The sequence below is a fragment of the Cetorhinus maximus genome, chromosome 5, assembly GCF_964194155.1.
Source record: "Cetorhinus maximus chromosome 5, sCetMax3.hap1.1, whole genome shotgun sequence".
NCBI lineage: Eukaryota > Metazoa > Chordata > Chondrichthyes > Lamniformes > Cetorhinidae > Cetorhinus > Cetorhinus maximus.
In genome coordinates this window covers 27,576,933-27,590,167 of record NC_135883.1, presented here as the reverse complement: position 1 = coordinate 27,590,167, position 13,235 = coordinate 27,576,933, and the positions used below count along the sequence as shown (strand labels likewise).

At 44.2% G+C, this 13,235-nt stretch overlaps 1 protein-coding gene across 1 annotated transcript in view; it reads right to left on the bottom strand.

Moving 5' to 3' along the window:
* Window positions 1-4,018: 4,018 nt before the first annotated feature.
* The window catches only part of nol10 (nucleolar protein 10), a 66,848-nt gene continuing 57,631 nt past the window's right edge, over window positions 4,019-13,235 (bottom strand). The window contains exon 21 of the mRNA XM_078541612.1: window positions 4,019-4,711. Within this exon, the coding sequence (XP_078397738.1) occupies window positions 4,592-4,711 (120 nt within the window). The 3' untranslated portion in view covers window positions 4,019-4,591. The remainder of the gene's footprint in view (window positions 4,712-13,235) is intronic.

Here is a 13,235-nt window from a genome sequence, read left to right as displayed (position 1 = left end):
AACTTCAAAACACTAGTCTTAGGCCCACACTTCACCCCCCTCAAACTGAACACAAAATTCTATCATATTATGACTGCTGTCACATAGAGGCTCCTCTACCATGAGGGTATTGATTAATCCTGTCTCATTGCACATTACAAGGTTTAGAAAAGCTGGTTCCCTGGTTGGGTCCAGATTGCACTGCTCCAAGAAATTGCCCCACATACACTATGAACTCATTTTCCAGGCAACTTCTGCCATTCTGATTTGCCCAATCTATATGTAGATTAAAGTCGCCCATGATCATCGCGGTACTTTTCTTACGCACCCCATTTATTTCTCTCTGTATATTCTGCCCTACAGCGGAACTACTTTTAGGGGGCCTATAAACTACTTCCACAGGTGACATCATACCTTTCCCATTTCTAAACTCTACCCAAACTAATTCAATATCTTGCTCTTTCAAGCTAAGGTCGTACCTCACCACTGTACTAATGACACCCTTATTTAGCAGAGCTACCCCACCATCTTTTCCTAGCTTTCTGTCTTTTCAAAGTGTCAATTACCCTTTAATATTGAGGTCCCAGCCTTGGTCACCTTGTAATCACGCCTCTAAAATGGCTGTCAGGTCATACATGTTTATTTCTTTGTGCTAACAATTTATCCATTTTGTTACGAATGCTGTGTGTATTCAGATACAGAGCCTTTAACTCTTTTTTATAAAAACCATTTTTGCAATCTCTGGCCTTATCTGCTGTTGCACTCTTAACTTTGTACTCTTTAGTGTCCTAGGCCCAACCACCTTTAGTTGCTTCATCAATGACCTTCCTTCCATCATAAAGTTAGAAGTGGGGATGTTCGCTGACGATTGCACAATGTTCAGCACCATTCGCAACTCCTCAGATACTGAAGCAGTCCATGTCCAAATGCAGCAAGACCTGGACAATATCCAGGCTTGGGCTGACAAGAGGCAAGTAACATTCGTGCCACACAAGTGCCAGGCAACAACCATTTCCAATTAGAGAGAATCCAACCATCACCCTTGATGTTCAATGGCATTACCATCACTGAATCCCCCACTATCAACATCCTGGGGGTTACCATTGAACAAAAACTGAACTGGTCCAGCCATATAAATACCGTGGCTACAAGAGCAGGTCAGAGGCTAGGAATCATGTGACGAGTACTTACTCCTGACTCCTCAAAGCCTGTCCACCATCTACAAGGCACTTGCCTGGATGAGTGCAGCTCCCACAACACTGAAGAAGCTGGACACCATCCAGGACAAAGCAGCCTGCTTAATTGGCACTACATCCACAAACATTCTCTCTCCACCACCAATGCACAGTAGCGGTGTATGCCATCTACAAGATGCACTGCAGGAATTCACCAAGGCTCCTTAGACAGCACTTTCCAAACCCACAGCCACTACCACCTAGAAGGACAAGGGCAGCAGATAGATGGGAACACCACCACCGCCTGGAGGTTCCCCTCCAAGTAACTCACCATCCTGACTTGGAAATATATCACTGTTCCTTCACTGTCGCTGGGTCAAAATCCTGGAACTCCCTAACATCACTGTGGGTGTACCTACACCATATGGACTGCAGCAGTTCAAGGCGCCAACTCACCACCACCTTAAGAGCAACTAGGGATGGACAATAAAAATGCTGGCCCAGCCAGAAAAGCCCACATCCCGTGAATGAATAAAAACTGTCCCTTCCTGCCATGGTCTGGTTCATCATGGCTCAAATTGCTACCCTGCCCTATTGCCTCTTGTTTCCTTTTGATTTACCATATCTCCTCTCTTTAAACTATTTAGTTTAGAGCCCTCTCTATTACCCTTGTTGTAAGACTTGCCTGAACACTGGTCCCAGCACAGTTCGGATGAAGACCATCCCAATGCTACAGCTCCCACTTCCCCAGTGTTGGTGCCAGTGCCTCATGAATCAAAACTCATTTCTCCCACACCAGTCTTTGAGCCGCACATTCATCTCTAATCTTATTTACCCAACGCTAATTTGCTAATGAATCAGGTAAAAATCCAGAGATTATTACCTTTGAAGTTCTGCTTTAAAATTTAGCCCCTGGCTGCTCATGCTCCAAATGCAGAGCCTTTTTCCTGGTCCTATCTATGATGTTGGTACCCATGTGGACCACGACATCCAATTCCTCCCCCTCTCACTGCAAGTTTCTCTCCAGCCCTGAACCCTGGCACTGGACAGGCAACACACCTTATGGACTCTTGGCTAGAGAGAGCTATGTCTACTCCCCTGCCTGTACTACTGCCTGCTACCATTAAATTCCTATTTACTCCCCCCACCTGAATGGCTTCCTGTACCATGGCTCCACCCTGCAGCCCCCGCTTTCATCCATACAAGCTGCCAGAACCTTGAACCCTTTGGATAATTGCAAGGGTTGTGGCTCCTCTACTTGTGCCTTTGTGAACCCCTTACCCACCTCACTTGCAGTCACACCCTCTTGTCCCTGACCATGGGCCAAAATAGACAACCCTATCCTAACGGATATGACTGCCTTCTGAAACAGTTTAGATAACTTTTCTCCTCCCCGATGAATTGCAGTGTCCTCAGCTCAGCCTCCAGCTGATTAATTCTGAGCTGAAGCTCCTTGAGCTGCAGACATTTACTGCAGATGTGCAGAATATGGATCACACTGGTGTCCATCAGCCCCCTTATACTGCAGCCACAACACATTACCTACCCTGCCGACCTTGTGTTAATTATTTTTTAATTTCTAATTAATAACCCTATTACTAAGCTTTACTACTGTTAATTTATCTTATTACTAATAAAGCCTTTCAAAACTCTAATTTATTAGTAATTGTAAGATGAACGAGAAAAATACTCAATTAACTAGTTCCTTGTAACGTCACACTTTGCTTTTTCTCAGGAAGACAATGGAATTGCGGTAATGTCACTGGACTAGTAATCCAGGAGCCAGGCTAATGCTCGGCAGACATGGGTTCAAATCCCACCACAGCAGCTGGTGAAATTTAAGTTCAATTAATAAATCTGGAATTGAAAGCTAGTCTCAGCAATGGTGACCATGAAACTATCTATTGCTGTAAAAACCAATCTGGTTCACTAATGCACTTTAGGGAAAGAAATCTGCCATCCTCATCTGGTCTGGCCTACATATGACTCCAGGCCCAGAACAATGTGGTTAACTCAACTTCCCTCTGAAATGGCCTAGCTAGCCACTCAGTTCGAGGGCAATAAGGGATGGACAACAAATGCTGGCCTTGCCAGTGATGCCCACATCCCATGAAAGAATAAAAAAAAAGTCAGTTCACTGTACAGCCACAGACTAACCACGCTTTTTTTGGTGTTGTGCTGCCAATATCCATGCTCTTTTCAGTGCTGTCCCGTTGATCTCTACACTTTTCAGATGACAAAAAGCATTGTCAAAAAGGTAGGTTTTAAGGAGTGTCTTAAAGGAGGAAAGAGCAGTGGAGGGCAAGCTTAGGGAGGCAATTCCAAAGCTTAAGCCCAGGCTGCTAAATACTCGACCACCAATGGTGGAACAATTAAAATTGGGGTGTACAAGAGGCCAGAATTAGATGAGCACATATATCTCAGAGGTTTGTGGAGCTGGAGGAGATTACAGAGATAGGAGGGGTGGGACCTTGGAAGCTTGAAAACAAGGATTAGAATTTTAAGAATTGAGGCATTGCTTGACTGGGGCCCATGTTGGTTAGTGAGCAAAGGGGTGAATTGGACTTGGAGTGCTAAGGAAGAGGACTGCAGATTTCTAAATTATCTCAAGTCTACTAAGGACAGAATGTGGGAGATCAGCCAGGAGTGCATTGGAATAGTCATATCTAGAGAGAACTGGAGCTGTGCTGTTTTAACTGCTTGCCCAATTTTTCACACCCAACTGGGAGAGTGAGAAATGGATAAAAGAGGGGAGAAATGGGAAAGAAAGAGAGAGAAAGAGAAAGGAAAATGAGAAAGAAAGAATTGGTCTGTGCATAGTGCCTTTGCTTTGCCTTAGAGAAATAAAATACAAAACAATCTAGTTATGAAAAAGGGTTCTTACATGATATTTATAAATCTGTGGTGTTTCAGCATCCTTTTAAATATTGCTTGAGGAAATACACTTTCAGGAATAAAAATAACATCAAGAGCCCAGTGTTTTGGCATCTATATACAGAATAAATTGCAATCAAACGACAAGATTACTGGTTTCATTTGGAGCAATGCTAGCTAAACTAATAGAACAAGCAGTCTTTGGTTTCTGCTTCAGATCTGGAAAATGCTGACTTAGAAAAAAAACAGGTGCCGAACAGACAAAATGTGAACAAATAATATTTTGTAATTTTTTAAAAATCTCCTGTTGATAAATATACATATTTTGTCTTTACAGCGGAGGATGTTATTTAAAAATACAAATTTTCAAGGTCCTGCATCTTAAGTTCTAAGTTGTCTAATGTGAAGTAGCAAGATGGCAAGAGTTCGTGTCTGAAGCCATAGCAAATACCCTTTACTTTCGGTTTTCTTTTTACTGATGCTGTTGATACCAGCTGTTTGGAATTGTTGGCTCCCAGTTATTCATTGAGGGAAGTAAAATAGAAACCCAACAATATTTTGTTTTAGAAGAATGGCTTCCCTTTCACTGCTTTGCCTCGAAGGTGTCCTGCAGAACGCCTGAGTCGCCTCCTTTCTTCATGATGCTGCTTTTCTGCCTCTTGTCGCTTCTTTTGTTGTTCAGACTACGAAGGGAAGATTGAGAGAATTAATAATCTGCATTCTACAGCACATGCAGAAAGGCCCCTCAAAAAGTGCTTTATACTCAGAATATTCAGCGGGTGCAGAACAGAATGCAGAAAGGGAAAATGGAGATGATTAAGCTGGGGGACCAGAGGCACAGGTTTTGGAAAGGTTCTTGAAAACAGGATGGCCAGGGGATTTCTAGAGGGCAGAAATGTAGTGACGAAACCAATGGCCTCTAACGATGACACAAATCAAGTGCAGTAGTAGTTTACAATTTGGCATACTTTTTAAGTGCTACACCCTTTAATACTTTGAGCGGTATTTTCAGAATCGATTAGTAGTTTTTGTGCATAAGAAACCTGAACACTTCACAGAAGATGACCATAACAGTTGTTCACAAAAGGTGCAATGTACTGTACTTAATTATGCTGTGCATGCAAACCTATTTGACACTGAATTAACATTCAAGTGTAGAGCCCAAAACGCTCATGCGTGTTGCAAATATTTTAGGGAGGGAAGGTCATTGATGAACTAGCTGAAAATGGTTTGGCCCAGGACACTACCCTGAGGAACTTCTGTGGTGTTGTCCTGGGACAGATAATTGACCTCTAACAGCCACAACCGTCTTCTTTTGTGCTAGGTATGACTCCAACTCGTGGAGAACTTTCCCCAATTACCAATTACTCCAGTTTTGCTCGAGCTCTTCGTTGCTACACTCGGTCAAATGCTGCCCTGATGTCAAGGGCAGTCACTCTCACCTCACCTCTGGAGTACAGCTCTTTTGCCCATGTTTGGACCAAGGCTATAATGAGGTCAGGAATTGAGTGGCCCTGGCAGAACCAAAACGGAGCGTCAGTGAGCGGGTTATTTCTGAGTACATGCCACTTGATAGCAATGTCGACGATCCCTTCCATCATTACGCTGATGATCGAGATTCCAATATCAAATACAGCTTTGCAATATTTCTCAGTTTATTGCATTTGATAATGTCCAGCGCACACAGATGTTTTAAGCAGTACACAGAAATAAATATTACCATGATTTCTGAGGCTGGAGATGTAACCTTATCTTCCTTTTTAAACCAGACTCTCTCTACAACTTAAGGAAAAGCTTAAGGTCTTTATAAGTCTATGCTCATGGAATACAGTCACTGCTACTTCATTATGGCATGACAAATGTTATTGCGAATAAGACTCCAGAAAGGAATTTTTTTTTCAAAATAACAGATGCCAACCTGTTGGGTGTGTTCATTGTCTCCATTGTTCCACTTTCTATCTCAAAACCGCCTTGGCTATCTCATTTCACAAGGTAGCCTCAAAAATAAGTCAGGAGACACAAATTAACACACCCAGTTTCAGCAAACAATCAAACAAGTGTCAGCTAAATTGTACCCTGACACATTCAACCCAAAAGCATCCTGAGAATGAAAAACTCTTAACCAATTAATTATTTCTAGATATAGTTCAAATCATCTACAGGCAAAAAGAAAGCAAAATCTTTAATCTTAAGAGATTTACCCAAATCCTAATGCTACATATTTTTGTATTAACAACTACGAATTTTACATTGTTCATGGAATGCTTCATTTTGGAGCTCCTCAGGTTCATTCCCCTTTTAAAAAAATTAGAAGCCTCTTTTGGGTTGTCCAAACCAATGGATCAGATCTTGGCTCTGCAGTCCTGCCACATTCAGTCGTGAATGGTGGAGGACAAATAAACAACTAACTGGAGGATGAGGCTCCACAAATATCCCCATCCTCAATGATGCCGGAGTGCAGCACATCATTGCAAAGGATAACGCTGAAGCATTTACAACCATCTACAGCCGGAAATGCCAAGTGGATAATCCACCTCGGCTCCTCCAGAGGTCCCCAGCATCACAGATGCCAGTCTTTAGTCAATTTGATTCACTATTCGAGATATCAAGAAACAGCTGAAGGCACTGGATACAGCAAAGGCTATTGGCCCTGACAATGTTCTGGCAAAACTACTGAAGACTTGAGCTCCAGAACTTGCTTCACCCCTAGCCAAGTTGTTCCAGTACAGTTACAACACTGACATCTACCCGGCAAAGTGAAAAATTGCTCAGCTATGTCCCGTCCACAAAAAACAGGACAAATGCAAGCCGGTCAATTACCGTCCCATCAGTCTACTCTCCATCATCAGTAAAGTGATGGATGAGGTCATCAACAGTGCTATCAAATGGCACTTGCTTACAAATAAGCAACTCGCTAATGCTAGTTTGGGGTCTGCCAGGATCACTCTGCCCCTGATCTTATTACAGCCTTGATTCAAACATGGACAAAAAAAAGAGTTGAACTCCAGAGGTGAGGTGAGAGTGGCTACCCTTGACATTAAGGCAGCATTTGACAGTGTGTGGCTGTAAAGAGCCTGAGCAAAACTGGAGTCAATGGGAATCGGGGGAAAGCTCTCCAATGGTTGGAGTCATACCTAGCACAAAGATGGTGGTTGTTATTGTTGGAGATCAATCACCTCAGTTCCAGGACATCTTAGCAGGAGTTCCTCAGGGTAGTGTCCTCGGCACAACCATCTTCAGCTGCTTTATCAATGACATTCCTTCCATCATAAGGTCAAAAGTGGGAATGTTCGCTGATGTTTGCACAATGTTCAGGACCATTCATGACTCCTCAGATACTGAAGCAGTCCATGTCCAAATGTAGCAAGGCCTGAACAATATTCAGGCTTGGGCTAGCAAGTGGCAAGTAACATCCACGCCACACAAGTGCCAGGCAATGACCATCTCCAATAAGAGAGAATCTACCCATCGCCCCATGACATTCAATGGCATTAGCATCAGAATAGAATAGAATAGAATGTTGAATCCTATCAACATTCTGGGGGCACCATCAACCAGAAACTGAACAGGACTAGCCATATAAATACTGTGGCTACAAGAGGTCAGAGGCTCGGAATCCTGTGGCGATTAACCCACCTCCTGACACCCCAAAACCTGTCCACAATCTACAAGGCACAAGTCAGGAGTGTGATGGGATACTCTCCACTTGCCTGAGTGCAGCTCCAACAACACTCAAAAGCTTGACACCACCCAGGACAAAGCTGCTTGCTTGATTGGCACCCCATCCACAAACATTCACTCCCTCCACAATGGCAGCAGTGTGTACCATATACAAGATGCACTGCAGAAACTCACCAAGGCTCCTTAGACAGAACCTTCCAAACTCACGACCACCATCATCTGGAATGACAAGGGCAGCAGATTCATGGGAACAATGCCACCTGGAAGATCCCCTCCAAGCCACACACCATCCTGACTAGGGTCAACGCCCTGGAAGTTGCTCACTAACAGCACTGTGGGTGTACCTACACCATAGGGACTGCAGCAGTTCAAGGCAGCAGCTCACTACCACCTTCGCAAGGGCAATTAGCGATGGGTAATAAACACTAACCTAGCCAGCGACGCCCACATCCCATGAATGAATTAAAAACATTTTCAATCAGTAGTTACAAATGGAATGTAAAGTTTGATCTTTGAAGGACTGTAAGGGTTCAGAATACATTTTCCATTTTTAAAATCAATACTAATGCATTTAATACCAATGACAATGCTATTGTTTTATTATCTGTACATCTACTGCAATGAAAATGTCATAATTTACTCCCAAACATTTAAGATACAACGACTGACATACTTAGTATAAAGACTCAAAAATAAGGTCACGCAAAGTTGAGGGCTATGCTTTCTCCAAGCTGCTGGAAAATAAAAAATTCTTTTACCTGTGCGTGGTAGTATAAATCTTTCCAAATTTACCAAAGAGAAAAAACTTGATTAGCAGCACAGACTTTTCATTGTTTTACATCCAACCCCAATATCTTTTCCTCCTCTTTGCCCCATCCCCCCACTACTCAATTTTATTCACATACTGAATTTCAGGAGGTTGCTTTAATAGTAAATGTTTGTGCTTAAAGTTGGAAGTGCTTATGCTGAGAACAGAACATTTCCTACTTTTGCTATTCAGAGACAGCATCAAATGTCAAATACAGAACAGCACTTCAACTCTACCCAACAAGGCAACCTTATTCACAACTCAGAATAGTGCCCCTATTGTACCAGTCTGAATTTTTTTCCACTCCCACATCAGCTATGAATAACTTCATAATAATTTAATGTGAAATTGTAGTTTTTCAAATAATCTCCATGAAAGACAGAATTACATAATGTAGATGTCATGCCCATCTGGATAAAGCTATTTTCTAGCATTACTTTGTTGGTACTGAGGGTACCTTAAGGTAGAATTTTATCTTCACTCTCCAGGCAGTAATCTGGCAAACTGCTTACCTAGTCTATTGTCCTTATTCAATCCCCTACTGATCCAGGATAGGTGGGAGCTCAGGGGAGATTGACAAAGGTGTCATAGACACAAGACAAAGGGCATCTTAATGGTAGTGACGAAGACTAAAGAAGTTGCTGATAGTGCCATAAATGTAAGATAGCATAATGTGTTAATAGTTGCACAAGGATCAGCACTCTGTGAAAGCGCAACATAGAAACTGGTGGCCCTGTGGGGAAAAAGGGGGAGGAAAATAAATAAAAAATAAAAAAATTAAATAGAAAAATAAAACAAAAAATTGGATTAAGGGATAAAGATGGAGGAGAGAGTTCATGGTCTGAAGTTGAACTCAATGTTAAATCTGGAAAGCTGTAAAGTGCCTAAATTGGAAGATGAGGTGCCGTTCCTCCAGCATGCGTTGGGCTTCAATGGAACAATGTAGCAAGCCAAGGATGGACATGTGGGCATGAGATCAGGGTGGTGTGTTCAAATGGCAAGTGACAGGAAGGTCTGGGTCATACTTCCAGACTGAGCGAAGGTGTTCCGCAAAACGGTCACCCAGTCTGCGGTTAGTCTCCCCAATTTAGAGGCCGCCGCATTGGGAGCAGTGAATGCAGTAGACTAAATTGAACAAGGTGCAAGTGAAGCGCTGCTTCACCTGGAAGGAGTGTTTGGGTCTTGGACAGAAAGGAGGGAGGAGGTAAAGGAGCCAGTGTTGCACCTTCTATGATTGCATGGGAAGGTGCCACGGAAGGGGGATGAGGAGTTTGGGGTGATGGATGATTGAACCAGGGTATCACAGAGGGAATGGCCCCTACAGAATGCTGATTGTGGGGAGGGGGTGGGGGTCAGAAAAAGTTGTATTTGGTGGTGACATCATGCTGGAGTTGGCGGAAATGGCAGAGGATGATCCTTTAAATGCAGAGGTTGGCGGGGGGGGAATGACGAAAACTGAGGACATGGGGTACCTGATCATGGATCTGGGAGGGAGGGGCAGAGGTGTGGGAAATGGGTTGGGGACACAGTTGAGGACCCTGTCAACGACAGTGAGGGAGTGGGGGGGGCCTCGGTTAAGGAAAAAGGAAGGCATGTCAGAAGTGCCGTTTTGGAAGGTAGCATCATCGGAACAGATAGGATGGAGGGAGAGGAACTGGGACAAAAGGATGGTGTCCTCAAAGGAAGCAGGGTATGAGGAATTGTAGTCGAGGTAGCTGTGGGAGTCAGTGGGCTTGTAATGAATATTGGTAGATAGTCTATCACCAGAAATAGAAAGAGGTGTCAAGGAAGGGAAGTGTCGGAGATGGACCATTTGAAGGTGCGAGAGGGGTGGAAATTGGAAGCAAAAAAAAATTGATAAATTTTCCAGGTCCAGGCAAGAGCATGAAGCAGCACCGATACAGTCACAGATGTACCGAAAAGAGATTATTGGAAAGTTTGATTTGAATGTTGATTGCAATGCCCACTCACTGTACATCATGTGACTTAGTGACAGATCAAGCAGGCCTCTATTGTTGTTCAAAATGAATATCCTTTTTACAATGACATATCTTTCAATCTTAGGACAGTATTTGCAATTAATCACAATTCATCCTCAAACACCAACTCAGAGCAGCCAACACTGAAGTAAGTTTTGGAGTGGAACTTATAGTTGGTCATGTTTTTAAAAATGTAAAAATGCAGGGCGGCATTTGCTTTTTCAGATTAGGCCACAGTAAAATATATTACATATTGGAGGCCAAGATGAGAGAGAAGTCAAAGAGAATTAAATAGGCCTGTGAATCAGGAATCTGAATTCCAAACCAGATAAATAGTAGTAGACTGCAGCTGACAAGTATTTTGTCAAGCATGCATTTATCAAGTTGCAATATTTTCTTTGCGTGCAATGAACTATTTACATAAAATTTCCAGGTTGTGCATGTTACAGATCTGCAAGATTACAGAAAGCTTGGGTCGTTGTGCCTGTGTAGGCACAAAGTATTTCAATTACTTAAATTTACCAAAGAAGCATTTTTACAACTGCATGCTATTTGGCTCAAATTTTTCTATTCACTAAAATGCAATCCACACAAAAAAAAATCGGAAACTATCTACAACAACCATAAACAAAAACAATTTTACTCTCCCGATGTAATAGTTAACAACCTACTCCAACTACATAGTCTAGAAAATACAATTTATACACATGATTAACACGTTAGTCATAATCAATCAATAATTGCATTTTGTTATTAACTTACTCCATCAATCCCCACCCATAGGGCAGAATTGTCCCAGGAATCGGAGAAGTCCAAAATCGGGTAGGAAAATCAGGGTGTGACCCAACGATAGCAATGGCAGCTTTTTCTACCATATCATGTGCCACTTTAAAACATTTAGAGGCACAGGTTTTACACGGATCGCTGACTAGGCAGCCTCCGATTCCCCTGCCCTGCCGTGACCTCAGGCCTTCAGTAAACTGGGTGCCATATTTAAAGGCCACCTCTGCACAGAGCTGGCACTCTTCAAGGGATAGGAAGCTGCTGGGAACTGATGGCTGCCAAAAGGGAGGAAACATGCTGCCCGCAAATTTAGCGGCGCCTTCCTCGAGTGCCTACTAGAAGCAGTGGGGGCCCACTACGAAGTCCTCTGCCCCCACTCTGGGTGACGAAACTTATTCAAGGTGAGAAATCCAGCATGAGAGACGGTGGCAGCAGTGGTCAGTGCCAACACCCTCCAAAAGAGGGCAGCCATCCAGTACGGAAAGAGGATGAACAATCTTCCTCATTCTGCTAAGGTTAAGCCACTCTCATCACTCAACTCTCTCTCTCACTCTCAGACCCATCACACATCCACAGGGGTCTCACTCACTGCCAGCTCAAAGGACATCATCATTCACTTTCTCACATACACCTTCGTCTGCCCTCCAGATTGTCCCCTCATCCTCTCCATGGCACCACTCACCACCCACACATGCCAGGCACCCTTTTCATCTGGCTTGGCAGGTGTCCTGTTTACACTCTCTCCATCTGTATTCATGCAGAACAAGCTGGCACACAACAAAAGAGAGAGGTTGCAGACTGATGGAGAAATGCCTCACATCAAGGTCCTTATCAGACTTTGAAAGTAGAGCCATCCATCTGGCCAGTGATGATGTGGACCGTTTCTGTGCTGATGGTGAGTTCAGCGGCGCTCAACCAAGTGAGGATTCGTCAATGCAACATCCATCAGGCAACCATGCTGTGAGTGAGTTCCCCTGTTTTGCAGCCTCCTGCCATGCACTAATTATTTCTCCTTGCTTTCGCAGGCACATCTGGGAAGCACCCAAGGGGGATCATGACCCAGGTCCTCGACTACAGCTGAGGACGTCATGGAACAGGAATCTGCAGACACTGAAATTGAAGACCCGTCACAGCGCTTACCCACAACCTCCACCAGCACACAGACACACACCTTGGTGGGATCTAGTTTTTGAGTAGCCTCAGGGTCACAATCTGGTGAGCACATCACACTGTCTGATCCACAGCAGGCGTAGGCAGAGACTTCCCAAGCTTCTGACACTCGGAGGACTGCTGGATGCCAGAAATCTGCTGAGTCAGAGTCAGATGAGGAGCCTCTGGACTCTGGTTATAGCTCAGTTGCTGGAGATGCAAAAGCAAGCTCAGGAACATCAGGAAGGGATGGCCGCTGCACTCCTCAGATTGCAAGGCATGATGGAGGAGACCGTCCGCCTTCAGTCTGAGCTGATCGGGTGTTGGCATGCCGACGCTGAGGTCAACACTGGTAGGATGGCAGCTGCCATGGAAACCTTGGTCCAGAAGTGCACTCCATTACTGAGGCACTTGCTGGCATCCATCAATGTCAACACGAAAGGGGTGCAGGGCGTCTTGAGCTCACTCCAGCTGCCCCTTCCTCTCAAGGAGTCTGCCAGGAGCCTTCAGGCACCCATAGAGAGGATGATCAGCAGGTGCACACCCTGGGGCCATCCACGCAGGAGACTTGGTGTGTCTGGCTCATCCGAATCCCCTCTTCCTGTAACCCCAGCAGCTCCAGTTCTGCAGGCCGAGGACAGGGCTTTTGCTGTGTGGCAAAAGCACTCCAGAGGACACCCGCCAAAGTCATCACAGACAACAGGGCATAGCAGTCAGCTGGTCACCTCCAGCTCTGCTGTGAATGTCGGGGGAGCACCAAGATGTAGTGATAGGGTTAGAAAGGGCAAGAAGATGTAGTTGCATAAC